This window comes from Sorex fumeus, unplaced genomic scaffold (assembly GCF_029834395.1).
Source record: "Sorex fumeus unplaced genomic scaffold, SorFum_2.1 ptg000037l, whole genome shotgun sequence".
NCBI classification, from domain to species: Eukaryota; Metazoa; Chordata; class Mammalia; order Eulipotyphla; family Soricidae; genus Sorex; species Sorex fumeus.
In genome coordinates this window covers 66,553,338-66,573,839 of record NW_026606094.1, presented here as the reverse complement: position 1 = coordinate 66,573,839, position 20,502 = coordinate 66,553,338, and the positions used below count along the sequence as shown (strand labels likewise).

The following is a 20,502-nucleotide window of genomic DNA, read 5'->3' as shown; positions in this document are numbered from 1 at the left end:
AGGCCCTCATCAAGTGCAGGTCTCCGTGCTCCCACCTGGCGAGTCTGGAGCTGCTGTGCTAAGCAGGATAACCAACCCCCTCCCCCCGCCCACCCTCCTATCCCCACCCCACCCCGGCCGTTTATATTTGAGGGACCCAGAGCTATGACAGGTACAGAGACAAAAACTGAGCTGGTGGTTCAGGAGCTGGTTTGGGGAGAAGGAAGGCAAAAGCTGTTCCTTCATGGACACAGAACTTCCTTTCATGGACATGAGAAAGCTTCTGGTGTTTATGAAGTGCACGCGTTCTGGATCTCCTTAGTGGCCCTGAAGCCAGTTTGGAATACTGAAAATAGAGAGATTTATGATATGTATGTGTGAACACCGTTCGATAAACACCAAATCAGACCGCATTTCGGTGGGCGGGGGCACACCTGGCTCTGGGCTTGGGGATCGCTCCCAGCAGTGCTCAAAAGATCATGTGGTGAAGGCTTAACTAGCAACAACAGCTTAGTAAACCCTCAGACAAGGACTTGACGTCCCCATGGTGAGATACATTTTTCACAAATTTTCTAATATGGAAATATTTTTGGATCCTTCCATTAGTCTTGTAGTGGTAACAAGAAATATAAAACAAATTATTGTGGGCAGGCTTGAGGGGTGGTTGAGAAAATGGAGACAATGGTGGAGGGAAGGTGACAGTGGTGGTGGGATTGGGCTTGAAATATTGGCAGCCTGTAACGAATTGTATTGAACAACTTTGTAAACCACAGTGTTTAAACAAAGTCAGAGGAAAAAGTTAAGCCAGGGATCAAGCCTAACCCCCCTGTGTGCTTTTTAGGCATGTAAGCTTATTGAGCGGGCTTCTCAGCATGATTGAGCTGAATCCTTGGACTACTGTCTTTCTCTAGAGGAAAGTCCATCCATTCAACACCCACAAAGTTCTGCCCAGGTCTGGGGGAGAGAACTCAAAGCCAAGCATGCACAAGACCCGAGTTTGGTCCCCAGCACCCTATATGGCTTCCAAGCACTGTTGGTATCACCCAAGTGTCCCCCGAGCACTGCTGAGGACCCCCTCGGATCCAAAACAATTATGCTTTGTCTGCTCCTCATACCCAGCCACACACACACACACACACACACACACACACTCACTCTTCCTCACCCCCATCCTCTCCAGCCTCACCCCTCCCAGCCTCTTGTTCCCCTCCTTCCTGTCTCGCCTCATGGACGTGGTTTCTCTGTTCCATTTCCTGAGCCCCAGCCCTCTCCCCAGATCCTTCCACTCCCCGCCTGGTCTGGTCAGCCACAAGCAGAGCTGGACTTCCGTTTCCACTCCTGTCCATTGGCTTGCTTGCTCATCTTCTGTTGCCGAGCCCTCCCGGCCCTCCCTGCTGGCATCTCTCCCTGCTGTAGCCTGAAGCCCGGAAATGGACTGCGGGGAGGTTCACGCACATCGCAGGTTCCTCAAGGTTGATCTGATGTGCAGCATGGCTGGTCCATTTCCCTGCCCAGCTGCCTTCCCTCCAGCCTCTCTCCTGCTTTCTCTTCCTCCTCAAAGTCACTCTGGCGCCGAAAAATCTCACACACTTTAAACAATCTCTGACCATTGCCTTAGTCAAGGAACCATTGCCATTAATGAAGATCAAGACCATGAATGGTGAATGAGGAGCTGATTGGGGGTTTCCCTGCAGCCCGTCTCTGTGCCACCCTGGCTGGGAAACATGGAGAGATGGACTTTCTATCTCCTAAATCCAGCAGAGCCAAGATTGAGCAAACTGACAATGGTTCGGGGTAAAATAAAAATCTCACCATGCCTGAGAGCTTTGTCTGAGCTCTCTGCGACAAGAGGCACAGGTGCCTGGGAGAGGGTCCGGGTGCTTGGGTGTTTGTCTGTTAGAGTGCACGGCACTGGGTTTGACCCCTCGCACGGCCTGCTCCCCACTTCAGCCATTGCCCAGTGTGGCCACCCTCATATGCTCAGGGTATGGCCCCCTCTAAGGAGACAACGAGGAAGCAGAGGGGAGCCTGGATCTAAGATCTGACCCATGAAATACCTGGTTTGTTCCAGTTGTGCTCCGCTCAAAATCAGACCCATGGGGGCAGTCCCAGGACCACCTGTACTCACTCTGAGATGGTCTACATCTGAGACCAACTCATTATCTCAGTCTTACTGTTTTTTTGTTTGTTTGTTTGTTTGTGGTGCCAGGGAGACTGAACCCAGAGCCTCACATGTGCGAGGCACGTGCTCTCCCACCACTCGGACACATCTCTGGCCCTTTGATCTCAGGGTTTCTTTGGGGTTTTTTGTTTGTTTGTTTGGGGGCCATCCTCAGCAGTGATGACAGGAATGTTCCCTGGGGGTGCTCAGGGCACCATATGGGGTGCAGGAGGTCAAACCAAGGTAGATCAACGCCTTCTCCCCTGCATTACCCATGCCTTACCTGTCTGCCTGTATATTTTTGCTGCTCCCTTTCCCATGAGAACCACCTCATCATTTTCCCCAAGAAAGATTGGGGATATAAACTCCACTCTCCCACTCCCAGCCCTCATCCACGTGTGGCCAGAGCTGGGAGGGATGAAATTGGAAAGGAAACACCGATGATGCCTCTGGGGCTGAGGGTCCCAGGGCTGCCCCAGTGGCTGTGGGGACAGTGCCACCCTCCTCTTCGCTCTAGATTTGCTGGCTGACAGATGTCTCCAAAGGGAAATCCAACTCCGGCAGTACTGTTACCAGTTCCTCTGTGTGTGTATGGTGTGAACACTCAGTTTTAAATCACTAGTTCTGCTCAGAGACTCTGCGTACTCACACACACACACACACACACACACACACACACACACCACCACCACCACCAACAACAACAACAACAACAACTGGTTCTGCCCAGAGACTCTGCTGTACTTGCCCAATCACCACCCACCACTGACTGGCCACTCAGAGACTCGGAGGTACCCCCCAGTTTTACCTCCTACCACCGGGTAACCCCTGAGAAGACCTCTGCAGTCTATTGGCTTACAGATGTGGATTCTGTTTGTTTGTTTGTTTGTTTGTTTTTCTTTTGGGGTCACACCCGGCAATGCTCAAGGGTTACTCCTGGCTCTGCACTCAGGAATTACTCCTGGTGGTGCTCAAGGGACCATATGGGATGCTGAGAATCAAACCCAGGTTGGCCGCGTGCAAGGCAAATGCCCTACCCGCTGTGCTTTCGCTCCAGCCCCTGGATTCTGTTTTTACTGAGAATATTCCTTGGATTTTTTTTTTTTTGATGGATGGACTAATGCTTAGTGTTATTTCTTAGAGGAAAAAATTAAAAAAAAATTTTTTTGTTGTTGAGTCCCCATGAAATACACAGTTACAAAGTTGTTCATGATTGGGTTTTAGTTATACAATGTTCCCACCCCTTCACCAGTGTACACTTCGCACCACCAATGTCCCCAGTTTCCCTCCCATAACCCCCCATCTCCCATGGCAGACACTTTTTTCTTCTCCTCCCTCTCTCTTCACTCACTTTTCTCTCTCTTTCTCTCTGTCTCTGTCTGTCAGTCTCTCTCTCTGTCTTCTCCCTCTCCTTTTGAGCATTTTGGTTTGTAATTGAAGGTACTGAAAGGTTATAATTTATATCCCATTACCTCCTTCAGCACTCAGTTTTTGTCCAGAGAGACCATTTCCAACTGTCATTGTTCTAGTGGTCTCTTTGGAGACTGTTTTCAAAGGCAGCTAGTTAATTGGGAGATTTGGGGCTAGAGATTTCGGATTCGACGTTAGGAAGTAGGCGCTCCCTCTGGTGGCTGCAGGGTAGTACTGCTGCTGAGCTGATCCCAGAGCCAGATGAACCCAACGTGGTTATGAGTGAGATCTGTCAGGTAGAGGAAATACCAGAGAAACTAAAAATTGGTTTGTGAAGCAATCTCCTCTATAGGAATAAAATGTGAGTCCCATTTCTTCTAAATGTATCAAAAATAAACATCTTGGGGTGGCTCACAGGACTGGAGGCAGTGCTTCGCACGTGGGAACCCCGAGTCTTATCCCAGGCACTGCAAGGCCCCCCAAGCACCACCGGGAGTAACCCCAAGCCCGTACCTGCGCACTGGGAGTAAACCAGAGACAAATCAGACCACCACCATGTTAGAGCAACAACGAGAGAAGCTGTCCCAGGAGCGGGATCTTCAGGGCCCCCCACGCTCTCTGGCCCCGATGTGAGAACTGAGCCTTTCCTTCCTGCAGTGCACGGGCACCCCTCGAAGAGAAAACACAAATCTTTTTATTTTTTCATTGAATCGCCATGAGATCGAGCATTACAAAGTTCATGATTGGGTTTCAGTCATGCAGTGTTCTAACACCCATCCCTTGGCCAGTGTCATTTTCCAGCACCGGTGTCCCCAGTTTCCCTCCCACCCCTTCAAGCCATCCCTCCCCCATCTCTTCTTTCTGTCTCTCTTTCCCTTCTCTCTCTCATTTTAGGCATTTTGGTTTGCGACACAGATGCTGAAAGGTTATCCTGTTTATCCCTTTACCTACTTTCAACACTCAGTTCTTGTCCAGAGTGATCATTTCCAACTAGCATTGTCGTAATGGACCTTCCTCTATCTTAACTACCCTCCACCTCCCACACCATTGACCAACCATTGACCCATCCTCCTGACCCGGAAAACACAAATCTTTTGTGTTGTGTTCCAGGGTGCGAATCAAGAGTCGGTAGTTCAGTTTTGCATTCCCCGTTGCAGTGTAAGGTCTTGTAAGAAGCAGAGCCCAGAGTCGAACAGGCATGCTGGGTGCAACGTCGAGTTCCTGGCACTTCTCTTCCCTTTTCTCTCTCCTGGAATCGTCTGTAACAAATGTTCAGTATGTCCCACGTATACTGAACAGAGACCTATCACTTGGCTCCTAGGCTAAGTACTGGAGCACCAATGCCCGCGAGATCGAAGGCACCGTCTACGACAAGAGCGGGAAAGCAGTGCACCGGCTCTTCGGGAAGTGGCACGAGAGCATCTACTGCGGCAGCTCCTCGTCAGCTGCCTGCATCTGGAGAGCAAGTGAGTACCAGTGCTGGGGCCGGGCCTCCGTGGCCTTCGTGGCCTCCATGGCCTCCCTGGCCTGCCTCGCTCCAGTCTGTGCTCGCTTCCACTCCAGGCCAGGTGGGGGCCCTTCTTTCATTCTCCCAAACTCATCCTCCTGCAGAGCAGCATACCCCAGAGCCCGGCTTGTTTTGTCCTATGTTGTGATCTTGTGACTCTGTGCCTGAGAGTTCTTGGTTTTCCTCCCTCCTGTTCTCATTGCTGACGACGGGGCTCCTTAGAGACTGCACCTCACTTGCCGTTGTGGCACCAGGGTCCCAGATTGCAGAGCTGCAGGGGGGTCAGCACATGTGAGCTATATCAGGGACTTAAATCTGCCTCCTGCTTGCAAAGTGCTTTTGCTGCTGATTCGTCTTCCAGCCTCTGGCCTGAACTCATGGCCCAAAGCAAAACCATTGCTGATTCACAGCATGCCTAGAGGGGCTTTTTCAGAGCAACGGAAAGTCACTGGGGCCAAGAGAGAGAATACAGCAAGTAGGGCACTTGCCTTGCAAGTGGCCAACCTGGGTTTGATATCCGACACTGCCTATGGTCCCCCAAGCACCATCAGGAATGATCCCTGGGCACGGTCAGGTGTGGACCAAAAACGAAAACAAATAAAAAAGAAACAGAAGCTAGGCCAAGTTAATTTTCTTATTGGTCCCATAAGAGAAGGACTTGAAAGATTAACTACAGGAGAAAAAAAAATCAAAGAAATTAGACAATCACATTCTGATGTTTCATGTATCTTGCTTTTAAACTTTTGTTTATTGATTTGCATCCATCCAATTACCATACAATAAAGCAAATTCAGAAAGATAAAACGCTACCAGTGATCCTGGCAGTGCTGGGATATGGTGCAAAGGATTAGAGCCAGGCTCGACTTTGATCCCTGACACCCATGTGCCCCTGAACACAGCCCTGGTGACCATCAGGACTGGACCTGAGCTGGGCCCACACACCTGGGCACCAGGTCTGGGGCTGCTGGGTGAAGTGGAGAAGCCCACAGGCTCATGAGCATTTTTTTTTCCAAAAAAAGAAAGACTATCAGTGGAGTGCAAAGTGTCATTCTGTCAGGGGTAGAGAGAAGTATTTCTGAGCAAGCAATGGCCGAGGTTTAGTGAGTTAGGGACCCCATAGATTCAACATAAACCACGCTGACATATCCTATGCCTGAGAGCCCCTGAAACAGCCTCGAGGAGAAGGATCGGGTTGCCCCTTCATCACAGAACTCCCACACAGTCGATCTTTTGTCTGATTTGATAAGTATGTGTCTGAGTCATGGTCGTAGAATCCCAGGGCTCAGGCATCTCATCTTCTTGGGATGTTTTCTACGGAAGAAAACTGCCCATGGGGCCAGAGTGATAGTACAGAGGGGAGGGCAGTTGCCTTTCATGCAGCCGACCCAGGTTTGATCTCCAGCATCCTATATGGTCCCTGAATACTGCCAGGAGAGATTCCTGAGTGCAGAGCCAGGAGTAACCCCTGAGCATCACTGAGTGTGACCCAAAAAGCCCACCCATCAATCCAAAAATTAAGAAAGAAGACCCAGCTCACAGTGGTCACTCACATTGTGCCGTGTGCTGTTAACACATGGGAGACAGGAGGTAGCCCGGGTGACCCCCAGGCAGCTTTCCTAGGATGGCATGGGGCCCCGAGGACATGCCACCTCCCCACAGTGTTTACCATGTTGTTTCTCACAGAGGTAAAAACAATTGTGTGGAGACTCTGTGGTCTCTGCCCAGGTGGCAGCACACCATGCAGGGAGTTGAGGACCAGAGAGCTCTGCCGAGCCTCTTCTCTCAGGGAGGAAATATTCCCTCTACTTCCCCCCTCCCCCGCCCAGAAAAATGTGTCTTTTCTGTCTTGTCAGCCTCATGGGGGTCCAGCCCCTCAGCTGAGGCAGTCTTGGGGAGCCCTGCTGTGGTGGGTTACATTCATCCCTCCCCAGGGCCCAGGGCCACTTGAACAGAGCCGGTTCCCGTTAGCAGGTAAAGAGGTAAGGTGACTGAGAAATGGGCCAGCGTGGTCAGCGGGGAGCGGTCACTCCATCCCAGGCACAGAGGCTGCCATGAAGCTGGAAGGAATTGGCCCCAGAGCTGGTCCCTGCATCACTAGAGGCCTCCTGAGACAGTGCGAGGGTCACAGTGACAATGGTCCCCGGCTCCTGTCAGCAGCTACTGTCTCCCCTCTGGGAGCATTAGGCGGGCAGATTTCTGAAGGACTTTGTCAGAGACTTTGTTATTTTCATGCTTAGGACACACAATCAAATATAGCAGGGCTTGGGAGCTCTGAAAAATGAGTCTGCTGAAATTTTTTCTTTTTGGGGAAATATTTATTTTTCCTAGAAAACTTTCTGAGGAAAGTATTTGTTGCTTTTTAAAAAAAATTGCTATTATTAATATTCTATGGTTTACATGTGATTGCAATTGTGTTAATGCTTGTGGTTTTGATGGACAATTGTTACAACCCCCCCACCCCACCCCCATGCCCAGGACTGCTTCCCTGTCCTTAGGACACTTCCAGCGGTTCTTTTCACCTACCCCTGCCTGGGAATCTGAATTCTGTAGTTCAAGGGTAAGGGTTTGTGTCGTTTCCATTCTGTCTGTTCCCTTGTTCTGTTTCTCTATGTACCACAGGTGAATGTGACCACCTAGTGTTTGTTCTTCTCCAAGCTATTTTGCTTAACACGATGGCCTCTGGTTCCATCCAAGTTGCACAGACTACAAGGTTTAATCCTGTCTTCGAGTGGCTTAGTGTTCCCCTGTGTAGACACCCACAACTTCCTTACCCATCCATCTTTCAGTGGACACTTGGGTTGTATCTATCCTGGCTATTGTACTTGACTCTGAAATGCACAGAAATGTACACATATCTTTTTAAATTAAGTTTTCTTTCATTAATTTGGGGGTCAATGCCATAAAATTGAAGCACTGGTCCTATGGCATCATTAGTCTTACTTTTTTTTTCTTTTTGGGTCACACCCAGCAGTGCACAGGGGTTACTCCTGGCTCTGTGCTCAGTAATTACCCCGGTGGTGCTCAGGGGACCATATGGGATGCTGGGAATTGAACCCGGGTCAGCCGCGTGCAAGGCAAACTCCCTGTGCATTGTGCTGTTGCTCCAGCCTCTAGTTTTACTTTTTTATTTATTTATTTATTTTTTTGCTTTTTGGGTCACACCCGGCAATGCTCATGGGTTACTCCTGGCTCTGCACTCAGGAATTACTCCTGGCAGTGCTCAGGGGACCGTATGGGATGCTATGTATTGAACCCAGGTTCACCGCATGCAAGGCAAACGCCCTACCTGCTGTGCTATTGCTCTGGCCCCTAGTCTTACTCTTCTGAGAAATCTCTGTGCTGTTTTTCATGGAGCTTTTACTACTTCATTAACACAGAATGGTTTTATATCTGATTTTACATCCCTGCCAGCACTGATTGTTTCCAGACTTTTTGATATTTGCAATTCTCACTAGTGTAAAATGGTATTTCATTCCCTTCCTCCTCCCTCTCTCCTCCCTTTCTCTCTCTCTTCTCCCTCCTTCCTTCCCTTCTTCCTTCCTTTTCCTTCTCCTTTCCTCTCCCTCCCTCCCTCCCTCCCTCCCTCCCTCCCTTCCTTCCTTCCTTCCTTCCTTCCTTCCAGTTTACTCCTGCACTCAGGATGCAGGGATTGATCTGGGTTACAAGGTGTGTGCAAAGTTTGTGCCCTACCCACTATACTGAACTGTCGTCTCCAGCCTCTGGCCATCCATCTGTCCTCTTAAGGGAAGTGTCTGTTCATTTCCTTTCCTCATTTTTGAGGTATGTGTTTTAGTAACCACCTCAAGCCAAGGTAATAAGTGGGTTTCGTAAATCCACATTCACTTCACTGAATACAAGTACATTTTAATTCCAGATAAGTACATTTTAGCTGGAATTCAAGTTAGGGCAGAATTCTTACATTAGTCTTCCTTGGCTGCTAGAGTTGCAGAAACACAGATGTTAGCTTTGCTACGGTTCTGGAAGCTAGGAACAAGATCCAGATGCTGGTATTCAGGTTCTGGTGAGCCCCAAGCCCGCTCCCGGCTTGCTGAGAGGTGCCAGGTCAAAGCCCCACTCTCTCCTCCTATAAGCACATTTTCCTCCTGAGAGGGCTCATCTCCAAATAGAGAGGAATTTGGTGTAGGACACTATGGAGGAATCTGGGGAGCAAACAGATACACGTTCCCTAATGTTCTGCTCCTGGTTCCCGAGTCGTCTCCTGCAAAGCACATTCACTTGCTGGCAGCAGCCCCAGGTCTGAATCCCTCCCAGCAGCCCCTCTCCGGTGTGGAGTCTCATCTGAGTGTCATCACACTCAGCATGGGCGAGAGGGGAGGTGGGGACCACCCTCCCCAGCTGTGCGGGTCTGAAGCCAGCGTGTTTCCAAGATGCTGTTCAGGCATGGCGGGCAGGGACTGTACACTCACGCTCCATAAAGCAGAGATCGTAAAGGTAAGGTAAAGGCCCTCCCGTTGATCGTCGATTTGCTCGAGCGGGCCCAGTAACGTCTCCATTGGAGACTTTGTTGTTACTGTATCTGTCTGCTGGACGATAGCACAGCGGTAGGGCGTTTGCCTTACAAGCAGCCAACATGGCCAACCCGAGTTCGATTCCTCCACCCCTCTCGGAGAGCCCGGCAAGCTACCGAGAGTATTCAATATGTCAAAGCAGAGATCAGAAAGAAGGAAAGGGAGAAGGGGCCCAGTGCTAGGGGCAGGCAAGTCCAGAGTTAAGCAAGGAAAATCCATGAGATTGCAAGGTAAGAGATGGATGCCGTGATCTGCCTTCTGCATTTGGGGCCCGTCACCCTGTATCCTGCCCATGAGCCCCAGGCTCTGGGTGGAGGCAGGTTAACATGTTGAAACTGCAGCAGGGAAGGGCCTTTCCAGGGCGGAGGTAGCCTCATCCCTGCACTTGTGGGCCAGCAGCCTGACCGCAAATCACCTTCAGCCTCTTCCTTCCCTTTTGTTTTTGCTTTTGGGCATCCAGAGTTGCTCAGAACTTACTTCCTGCTCTATACTCAGGGATCACTTTGAGGCATGCTCAGGAAACCACTGGGGTGCCGGGGATCGAAACTGAGTCAGCCGCGTGCAAGGCAAGCACCCTACTTGCTGTGCTATGACTCTGGCCCCGTTTCCCTTTTCTTTAAGGGTGAATCCTCTGGTCACTTCCTGGAGCAGCCCAGCAGCCCTCCTCTTCCAGTTCCCTCTGTCCCTGCTCGTCTAGCTGGCGCTCTTTCCGCTGGTTCACTCCCATCTCTGCTCCTTGGTTGTGTTGCGATGGTTTGATATTGGTTTGGGGTTTGGTTTGCTCTTGGTTCTGCAATCTGATGTGGTGGTGCTCAGGGATTACTCCTGGTTCTGCACTGAGTGGTGGTGCTCAGGGATCGCTCCTGGTTCTGAACTCTGAGTGGTGATGCTCAGGGATCGCTCCTGGTTCTGAACTCTGAGTGATGATGCTCAGGGGTTGCTCCTGGTCCTTCACTCTGTATGGTGATGCTCAGGGATTGCTCCTGGTTCTGCACTCTGAGGTGGTGATGCTCAGGGATTACTCCTGGTTCTGCACTCAGAGTGGTGAGGCTCAGGGATTGCTCCTGGTTCTGCACTCTGACACGGTGGTTCTCAGGGATTGCTTCTGTTTCTGTATTCTGATGTGATGCTCAGGAATCGCTCCTAGTTCTGCACTCAGAGTGGTGAGGCTCAGGGATTGCTCCTGGTTCTGCACTCTGATGTGATGGTGCTCAGGGTGCTGAGGACTGAACCCCAATGGGCTTTGTGCCAGGCAAGTGCCCTACCCGCTATTCTGTTGCTTCAGTGCCTGCTGTGATGGTTTAAAATGAAAACTGTAAGACTTGGGGAGGGTCCAGAACTGTGACTCAAGAGGTAGCAACATGTCTTGCTTTGCACAATCGAGCGTCACATCCCTCTTGCCCCAACACTGCCGGGAGTGGAGACAGATTCGGAAAGACAAGAGTTGTTGAAAAAAATAATAACATTTATTTTTGACTTGCTGTAGGTTTCAACACTCATCTAGGTATACTACACGGTGTCAGGAGAATCCAGTTTTTAAATGAAAGACAAATTCTCTAGAACTAGAGTCTTATAGTCAAAAACTATGGGTCCAGAACTCTTTAAATATATATATATTTCTCTTAATAAGTTATGCTTCTCACCTATGTAGGAACTTCACAGCATTTAAACATTGGTTCCGTGACCACATGAAGAACGCCTTATTCGTGAAGGAAAAAGAAAACTGTGTAGAGAAGAAAATTCACGACAGTGTGGAGTCAGCAGCTATTTGTTTGCTAGGATATCTTAATAGAAATGGCAGTTTAGAGCTGAGAGAGAAAAAAACTGTGGCCGGTCTAAGATGAAAAAGGCGGAGGGATTAAATTGTAATGTAAGTGAAATGCTCAAGCTAGAGCCAATGATTTCTTTTTCTTTTAGATCCGATGCCAAAAGGCTATGAGCAATATTATGGCTTCACGCAGTTTGCACTTGAATTAAATGAAATGGATCCTTTGTCAAAGTCTTTATTACCACCGACTGACACTCGATTTCGGCCAGACCAAAGGTAAGGAATTTTCAAAGATTCTTCTCTCCAGAGAATATAAAACTCTGTACAACCAAAAAAAAATGTATTAGCAATTCTCAGACAAAGAGAGGCAGGGATGATGCCTCTGGCCAGAGAGGTTATTTCAGGGGCTGGTAGCTGTCATGTCAGACTCCCTTTGAGCACTGTGTGGAATGACTTATTCATCAGTAGAGCCCTGCTTCTTTCTATCTTTCCCTTTCTTTGTTGTTGTTGGTGTCATCTCTAGGAATCTTTGTGGGCCCAGCCATGCTGGGATTGTGTCCACGGGGTTGGGCTCAGCCTTGCCTCATGCATGCAAAGCAGTGTCCTGTGCTGCCTCCCTGGGCTAAGAGTATCCTATTGCTACTGAATTTCAGAAAAGCAGGTATTGATGAGTGAAAGTATCCAGCTTCTTTGCTCCTCAATTAAAAAAATAAAACAAAACTGGGGGGAGCAGGGGGGGATTTGATACATTTGACAAAAAAAAAAAATCATAACTGGAGAGATAGCTCAACAGGCTGAGCACATGCTTTGAGTCTGGAAGTGGTACCAAACGGTCCTGAAGGCACCAACAGCAGTGATCCCTGAGCACAGTCAGGAATAGATCTACAGTACCACCAGATGGGACACTCCCAACCAAACAATAGCAATAATAATATTATTATTATATAATAATCATATTATTATTAATTATTATAATAATAGCACATTTCGGAAAAATATTTTTATGCAGAATATTTTTGTGGGTGTGGCTTGGTGGGTGAATGGATGCCTTACTTACCCAGGCGAGGTCTCCAGGACCACAAAAAACAACAACAACAACAACAACAAAATACTATTTTTTAATTTTTTGGATTTTTGGGTCACACCCAACAGTGCTCAGGACTCCTGGCCTTGCGTTGAGGAATCACTCCTGGCAGGGTCCAGGAGACTGTACGGGGTGCCATGGGAATGAACCTGGGTTGGTTGCATGCAAGGCTAGTGCCCTACCCACTGTACTGTCTCTCTGATCCCAGATAGAATTATTCATCCGTGTAAATAGCATCACCCATTCAAAAAAGCATATTCTCTAACTTCCTCAAAATATTATTTCAAAGTCAGAAGAGGGATCTTTGTCTAGGAAAGCCTTTTAAATATTCCATCATTCATTGTGGACGTATGCAAACCCAGTGGTCATTGTTTCTTTGATTCTGCCCTCATGTGTCAGGTTTCTGGAAGAAGGGAACTTAGAAGAAGCGGAAGTGCAGAAGCAGAGGATTGAGCAGCTGCAGCGGGAACGGCGGCGGATCCTGGAGGAAAAGAATGTGGAGCACAAGCCCAGGTTTTTCAGGTTGGTATGGGTGACTAGGGTGCGGGGCCGAGCCCGAGGGGGCCAGGGACGTCCAGGCCTCTGCTGTGAAGAGAGTGAGCAGATGAGAGCTTTCTCCGCAACTTTCCTGCTGCTTTTTTTCTTTTCTTTTTTTTAAAAAAAACTGTTAACTAAAAAGTTATTGATTGATGAGTTGATTTAGGCATATAATATTGCCATATAATATTGCCACGTCAGTGCCACCACCATTGTTTCCTTCCATCCACCAGTGTTCCCACATTTTCTCCCCACCTCAACATCCTCCTATCCCCACCTGTCCACTTGACAGGCATATCTCAAAGTTCCAGTGGCTGCAGTTAGTTGGTTAGAAACAGTTCTCATGTTTTCAGCGTTGTTGAGTCTGTGTTTTGGATATGTGACTATACCACTCACCCACATCACCAGGATAACTGAAGCCCAATGCCTGCTCACCCATTGCTTCCTGTTTCTCCCTCCTCCCCCCGACTTCTTTTCTTCTCTCTCCTTCTCTCTGAACACTGGAGTCAAGGGTGATCTAGGGGTTGGAGTGACAATACAGTGGGTAGAGCATTTGCCTTGCATGTGGCCGACCCAGGTTTGATTCTCAGCATCCCATATGGTTCCCCAAGCACTGCCAGGAGTGATTCCTGAGTGCAAAGCTAGGAGTAACCCCTGAGCATTGCCGGTGTGAACCAAAAAGCAAAAACAAAAACAAGGGTGATCTAGGCATCCTCCACTTTACTACAATACGTTTTCTCGGTGTCACATCTTCCCTGTGACTCTGCCATAGAGCACGTATCTTGAAAATGTTGCCCTGGGTTCTGTCTCCTGTACCACAAAGAGATAATGAGGCAAGGAAATCTCTCGACTCCCATCTACTGTGCAGACATCAAGAACAGTGTCATAGTGTGTGGAGCTCAGGGAATGGATTCACATTCAAAGGCAAAATTGACCATGCTCTTTACACTGTCATTGCTGCCATGGAAGAGTTATGTCAGGAATGAAAAAGTACTGAACTCAGCTACAGCAGGTGGCTGTGCCTTTTTTTTTCATTCCTAATGTAAAATGATCAGAATTAGTAGATGGGGCAAAGAAAAAAAGGAAGAAAACAACGGTAGAGATCCTGGCAAAGATGGACAGAAAGGCTTGGGGAAGCTCAGGTGTTTCCATTCATAAAAGGAACAACAGCATAATTCTCTAGGAATTGCCAGCGGAACTGCATCTCAGGCGAAATCAGGCCTCTTTGTTTCAAAGTATCCAGTGTGCAAATTGACTCCTTTTTTAAAAACAACAACAGCAACAACATCACAGCCTCTTATCAGACAAGAAAAACAAGAGTACTGGGGATTGGAGAGTTGGTACAGGGGGCAAGGCACTTGTCTTATGTCCCATTGAAACCCTGGTTCAAGTCCTTGTGACTGCACATCACCCCTGAGCGCAGTGAATGAACAGCCTCTCGGCACTGCTGGGTGTGGCCCAGACACTCTCCTTAAAAGAGAAAAAGAAAAAGAAAACTAAGTGTGAACAGAATCTCTGTTCCTAGGCAGGGGGTGATGGTCCAAATGGCAGAGCACAGAACCCCCAAACTCTGCCAGGTATATCAGTAGTGTTCCAGAGCCCCAGGTCCTGGGCCAAGTCTCCTCTCTCCCCAAACACTTTTCAGTGTGGCTTCTAAAAAGATGTTCCAGAAAGAACAGGAAACAGGTGCTCTGCATTTTTTCTTAAAAAAATGCAGAGCATTTTCTTTGCATATTTTCTTCTAAAATAAAAGTAGGGGTGTGTGCTTCAGCACTTTCCTTACACAGATGAGACCTTCAATTCTTGGCCCTGCCAAGACAAAATATAATTAGACATATGCCACTAACCATCAGTATCCCAGGATAGATACCCTTTGCTCAAGCCCAATTGGTAGGAATATGCTTTGTTTTCTATGCTTTGTTTGAATAGCTGGAGAAGGAGCTGAAGCACTTCCTAACCATGTATTGGTAGGGTACCTGTGGAATAAGGGTCAGTACTTTACAATGGAATGTTCAACTGCTATTTGTGGGCTTGTGTTTTATTTGTTGTTTTCTTGGCAGGTTTGTTCTGTTTTTGTTTGGTTTGGGGGCCACACGTGGCTGTGCTCAGGGCTTATTTCTGGCTCTGTGTTCAGACATCACACCTAGCTGGGCTCAGGAAACCATAGCTGGTACTAGGGATCAAATCTGGGTCAGCTGCCTGTATGGCAAGTGCACTGCCCACTGTGTTATCTCAGGCCGCTCATTCTGCTCTTCGAAAAGTGAAAACAAAGTAAGGAATTTTACTGCCAGAGTCACTGAACCTTTCCTGCCAGGACCAACAGCAAGTATCTTTAGCTCTGTGGGCTGCGGGATTGCAGTAGGGAGGGTTTCGGGCGCTGTGCAGCGTGTGTTAGACAGAATGACAGAGATGGGTAAAAGGCTGGTATGGATCCTGGACCTGTAGTTTGCTGATCTTCTTGTGCTAATGGGAAATGACCCTTGATATATTTTGTTATGTCAAAAACTGAAGGTAAATGGGGCCTGAGACATAGTACAGTGTGTAGTGAACTTGCCTTGCATGCAGCTGGCCCAGGTTCGATCCTCGTCATCTCACAAGGTCCCTTGAGCACTGCCAGGAGTGATCCCTGAGTGCAGAGTCATGAGTAACCCCTGAGCACCACCGAGTATGGCTCTCAAAACAAAACAAAAACTAAAGGAGTAGAAGAGCAGACAGCACTGTGGGAGAGAGGTGGAGTAGATGAATATACACTTGAGAGACAGACTCTTCCCTCTATGCAACTTCTCCCAGAGACCCTCAAGTGGGAGACAGCAGAGCCGGAAGTGAGTCCCTGGGGCTGGACTCCCAGTTCCCTGGCATTTAATGCTCAGTTTGGGACTGATCTAGTGAGACAAGGATGGCCCACAGGGAGGGTGGAGTGAAGGAAGGAGAGGGAGAAAGAATGTGAAAATATTTCCAAGAGCCTTCAGGAAATTCTTTTCCTCTTTCATAGGAAATCCAGCGATGATGCTTGGGTGAGCAATGGAACCTATTTGGAACTTAGGAAAGATCTTGGTTTTTCCACACTGGATCATCCTGTCTTGTGGTGAAGAAAGGAAGAAGGGAAAGGTTCCTCCTGCTTCTCCTGTGTTTGCGCTCGGTAGCCACAAACGTGTGTCTCTATTTAAAAGATAGTGTCTAGAATGATCACTCATGCTTAGCTTAGCGTTGTATTTAAGTATATATTTTCTTCAGTAGGTTTCTTTACAATTCTAAACATTATCACAGTTGTTTATATGAATGTAGAGCAAACATCTTGCGATTTCTTTTTATATATATAAACTATTTAATAAAAATGAAAGATTGAATGTTAATGTGTGGGCTAAAAAAAAAGAAGCTTTAACACTAATTTTCCAAAGGTGAGGAAAATAAAAATTAAATTTATGCCTTATAAAATTTGATGTAGGAAAAAAGAAATCCCTCTCCCAGGTGCAGTGAGAAATAAGATACCCAGTATTATGATCCATAAGTAAGCTACCTGAGTTTAATTTGGTAGCTCACATATCTTTTTGCCTCAGACGGCTTTCGAGTTGTTCATATAGAACAGTTCTGCTGGTGCTGGAGTACGAGGAATATTTGCGATTGCATGTCGGGGAGATGTCATGGGACCCCTGGAATGTGCTTTCACCAAGGAATAATCTGGCTCTTTCCTGAAGCAGCGGCAGTGGAATCATCCCTCCTTGCAGTTAGCTGGATAGCCTTATGCACAGAACGGTCCTCCTTTATTCTGAGAAATTATTCATCTGAGAAATTCCCTTTCATTAAATAGCATCCGGAAAGTTAGTGGGCAGTCTCTCCTTAGTGAGAGCTGAATCCTTGGGAAACTGAGAAGTGGTTTTGTTGTCCACGCCTCCGGCTTCCCTCCCCACCTCCCCACACCCTGTGAATGGCAAGTGCGCCAGCCAAGTGTCAAACACAGCATTCCATGTAGTTGGACTTCCTAGAAGTTTAGTAAAATGACTGATTGTTTAAAAAAAAAAAAGCAACATGTTTTTCTTAAATACTGTTTTGGTATTTTCTACCTCTAAATAAACACCATATTTCAGATCTTATATAAAAGTTTTGACCATCTGCCTTATAGACAAATGTGGAGAATTGATGTTCTTAGTTTGTGTTCTGTTCTGATCAATCTTTAAATGTCTTAGCCCTTTCCTACATGTTCTTCTTAAGCATACCATTCTTTTGGTGAGTTTTGCAGCAGTCTTGAAGAGTATCGATTATAACCACCCAAATGGAAAAACTTGTTTTTCAATGTATTACTTCAAATTATGGTAACAGATTTGTGCTGGAGTTGAGTTGTATTACCAAAGCAATTCCAGCTTCTGCCTAAATTACCTTAAAACCAAAGCCTAATTTTTAAGCCTTTTATTCTAATGTCTATAACAATTCTATGGAATATAAAGTATAAGAGTACTGTGGCAAAAATATTTCTCCAGAAAACATTTTAAAAATATTTAGATAATTTTAGCACATATATAACACTACAATAAAAAATAGGATAAATATCGAGGTGAAAAATCCTTGATTTTTCAAGGCCACATCAAATAATCTGTTGGACAATATTGCATTTTCACAATGGAGTTATTTAAAGTGTATCAGAGCCTTTTGGGCCCTGCAAGTGACTAGACTATAGACAATAAACAGCTCATTAAGTGTTGTGTTAATTCACTCCATTATATAGAAATGTCAAGATGGGCACAATGTGTATTTCATCTCCAGGTAGTTCAGTAAATTTATGATATGTTCTTTGCTCTTTTCATTTCTACCGTGTGTCCAGATTCTTGAACAGGGACACACAGGTTCTAGATTTGAAGATTATCCAGGGGAGAACAAGTCTGATTTTCACAATATGCAGGTAAATGTGGAACTTTGGTAGAACTGATTATTAAATAAGCCTGCTCCAGTGAATTGCACAAAAATTTGAAACACAACAAGAAAGACAGAACAGGCTGCCTGAACAGATGTTGCTTTAGTGGGCAGTGTTTGGAATTACTTATTGCTCTAGTGCTATGATTTCAGTTGCCCTTATGCTTTATTTTTTGTTTGAGAGGATAAATGGACCCTAGTCACCTGACTTGAAGTGGGAATGGAATGAAGTAGAGCACAATAGGAAACTGCTTGCAGACTTAAAAATCCACATGTCAGCAGCAGCAGCATCTACAAGGGATTTTCTTGATGATGCACCCAGATACTGTAATCTTAAAACTACCTTGATGAAGTAAATGGCTCTTTTTGCCTTCAGACTCTGTCCTCAATACCTAATTAAATCCCTGAGCACAGAGCCAGGAGTAAGCCCTGAGTACTACCAGACATGGTTCCCCAAACTTCAAAAAAAAAAGTACCTAATTTGAAGTTCAAGGATTTTCATACTTTAAGATAAAAATTGATACTTAGTATTCTTTTGGAAAATAAATGTAATTTTTCTTTTTCTGGGCTTTGAAATTACTCATTCAGTAATACCAGGGGCCAGAGAGATAGCTCAAAGGGCTGAGCTCATGCTTTGCATGCAAGAGGTCCAGATTTCATCCCTAGCACCTGGATACCACCAGGATCCACCCCTGAAACCAGGAACTAGCCTTTGAGCACCACTTTGAGTATGGCTCTACCCCCGCCAATTAAAAATAATGATACCAATCACTGCACCATGTGAGAGCTACTTTAATCACCATTTTTTTAAAAAAGAAAAAGCAGGAAGGAGCTTATTAATAGCATGTGTCTCTTCTGTCCATTTGGGATAACCCATAAAAAAACAAAATAGGTCTTTCAGACGCTCACTTGTCCCACTCTACAGGAGAGCTGATGGGAAAAGAGATGCTCCCCTCCCTGGCTGATACCCCCCAGTCTCAGAGGAGCTTCTCCTGGAGGTTCACCTGCCCAAAGTTAGGTAGTTTCTTGTAGGGGTTAGACAGACACACATTGGGACCTACAGCCCATACTCTTATGGCCCCAGGAAATCTGCTGGGCCCCAACAGTCATCAGGGGATCCTGGGGGACCCTGGGAAAGATAATCATACAGACTAATTTTCCATCTTCATGATTATTTCCTCTGGGATTCTGTTTTTCCATAGTCTACCTTTAATTACTCCCAGGAAGTTATTTGCTTGGGTTCTGAGGCTGCCCTTCATTGGAAGTTTCCAAATCTATGTTGACTGATTCCATCCCTCTATTGACAAGGTCAGCCTTGAAAGAAAATGGAAATGGTGTTTGGCTGTTGGAAACACGCTGTAGGGTGACTGCCTGGGCCTCAAGTCCTCCCTGCTAGCTATCAAACCTCCCCCAGACTTTTCAGTAATGAGTTGGAGCAGTAAGTTGTTCTTATGATTTTAGATATAAATAGTTCCAATGTATTGGTGTAATTTATTTGACTGTCTTTCATTTTGATATTAATATCAGCACAAATCTATTTTTGCTACAGAAGATAGCTATTTTCACGTGCTCGGTTTTCGTCTGCATTGTATTAATCTGTTATTCCATGGTAGTCTTGCCTTTCTGCTGTTGAAATATGTATTCATACGTAGCGACAAATCATGACATTCTGACATGTAAACCATTTTCTGAGACTCAAGTTTTGGGGAATGCAATGATCAGAAGTTGTTAATTTATTTTGTTTGTGATGATTTCTGTCTTCCTCAGTGACCCACAGGAGAGATTATGTTTTTTAATGGATATTTGTAAATCTTTCTTCTAACCATTTATAATATTTTTTTCTGTTGAAATCCCACTCCATCTATACCTCTGATGCCTCTGCCATCCCCAAAAAAGACCTCCTACTAATTTGTTTCTCCTTATATAGCTAGTTAACTGTGAATAAATAACATGGAAAAAGCCACCACATTTGTCTTTGTTTTACTAGGATAGTGAGTCTATATGACTGCTGAAAGGCAAGAAAGGACTTGTTTATTATCACAACCATCTCCCTTAAGCTCCTCAGAGGAAGGATCATGCCAGATTTATCTAAAGTGAAAGGGAATAATAATTTGTGGGGGACTGAAGTGATAGTCCAGTCAGTGCATAGGGCGTTTGCCTTGCACATGGCCAACCTGAGTAATTCATGAGTGCAGAGCCAGGAGTAACCCTGAGCCAGGAGTGACCCAAAACACAAAACAAACAAACGAAAAAACAATGTTGTTTGAATTCATAATGTCCGAAATGTTCTACAAGCCACCCCTTAGGACGGGGATCTGGAGCTAACCCTGACCCGATCCCCAGTGCCACAGAGGTGCCCACAGTTGAGCCCCACAAAGACGCCCTCTTTGATCTCCCCAGGGTGCCAGGGAAATTGCATGAGTATCCATGTGTCTCGACGTGAAAGTGGAAAGTGCTTGTGTCAATTTAATGTCTGACTCACGCAGATAAGTTTTGTATTTGCAATTCTCAGGATACTTTGAGCTTTTCCTTAAGTTTTGTGTGAAGCTGTCGATGTCTTCATGGTGCTGTACCAGGCCCTGGGTCTGAATTAAGCACCTCACTTTTCTGAATCCCTAAGAA

General features: G+C 46.4%; 1 protein-coding gene across 1 annotated transcript in view; it reads left to right on the top strand.

The window, feature by feature from the left end:
- The window catches only part of OSBPL3 (oxysterol binding protein like 3), a 207,598-nt gene extending 189,329 nt beyond the window's left edge, over positions 1-18,269 (top strand). Inside the window, exons 20-23 of the mRNA XM_056118561.1 lie at positions 4,872-5,016; positions 11,504-11,630; positions 12,838-12,960; positions 15,968-18,269. Of these exons, the coding sequence (XP_055974536.1) occupies positions 4,872-5,016; positions 11,504-11,630; positions 12,838-12,960; positions 15,968-16,064 (492 nt within the window). The 3' untranslated portion in view covers positions 16,065-18,269. The remainder of the gene's footprint in view (positions 1-4,871; positions 5,017-11,503; positions 11,631-12,837; positions 12,961-15,967) is intronic.
- Positions 18,270-20,502: the final 2,233 nt, after the last annotated feature.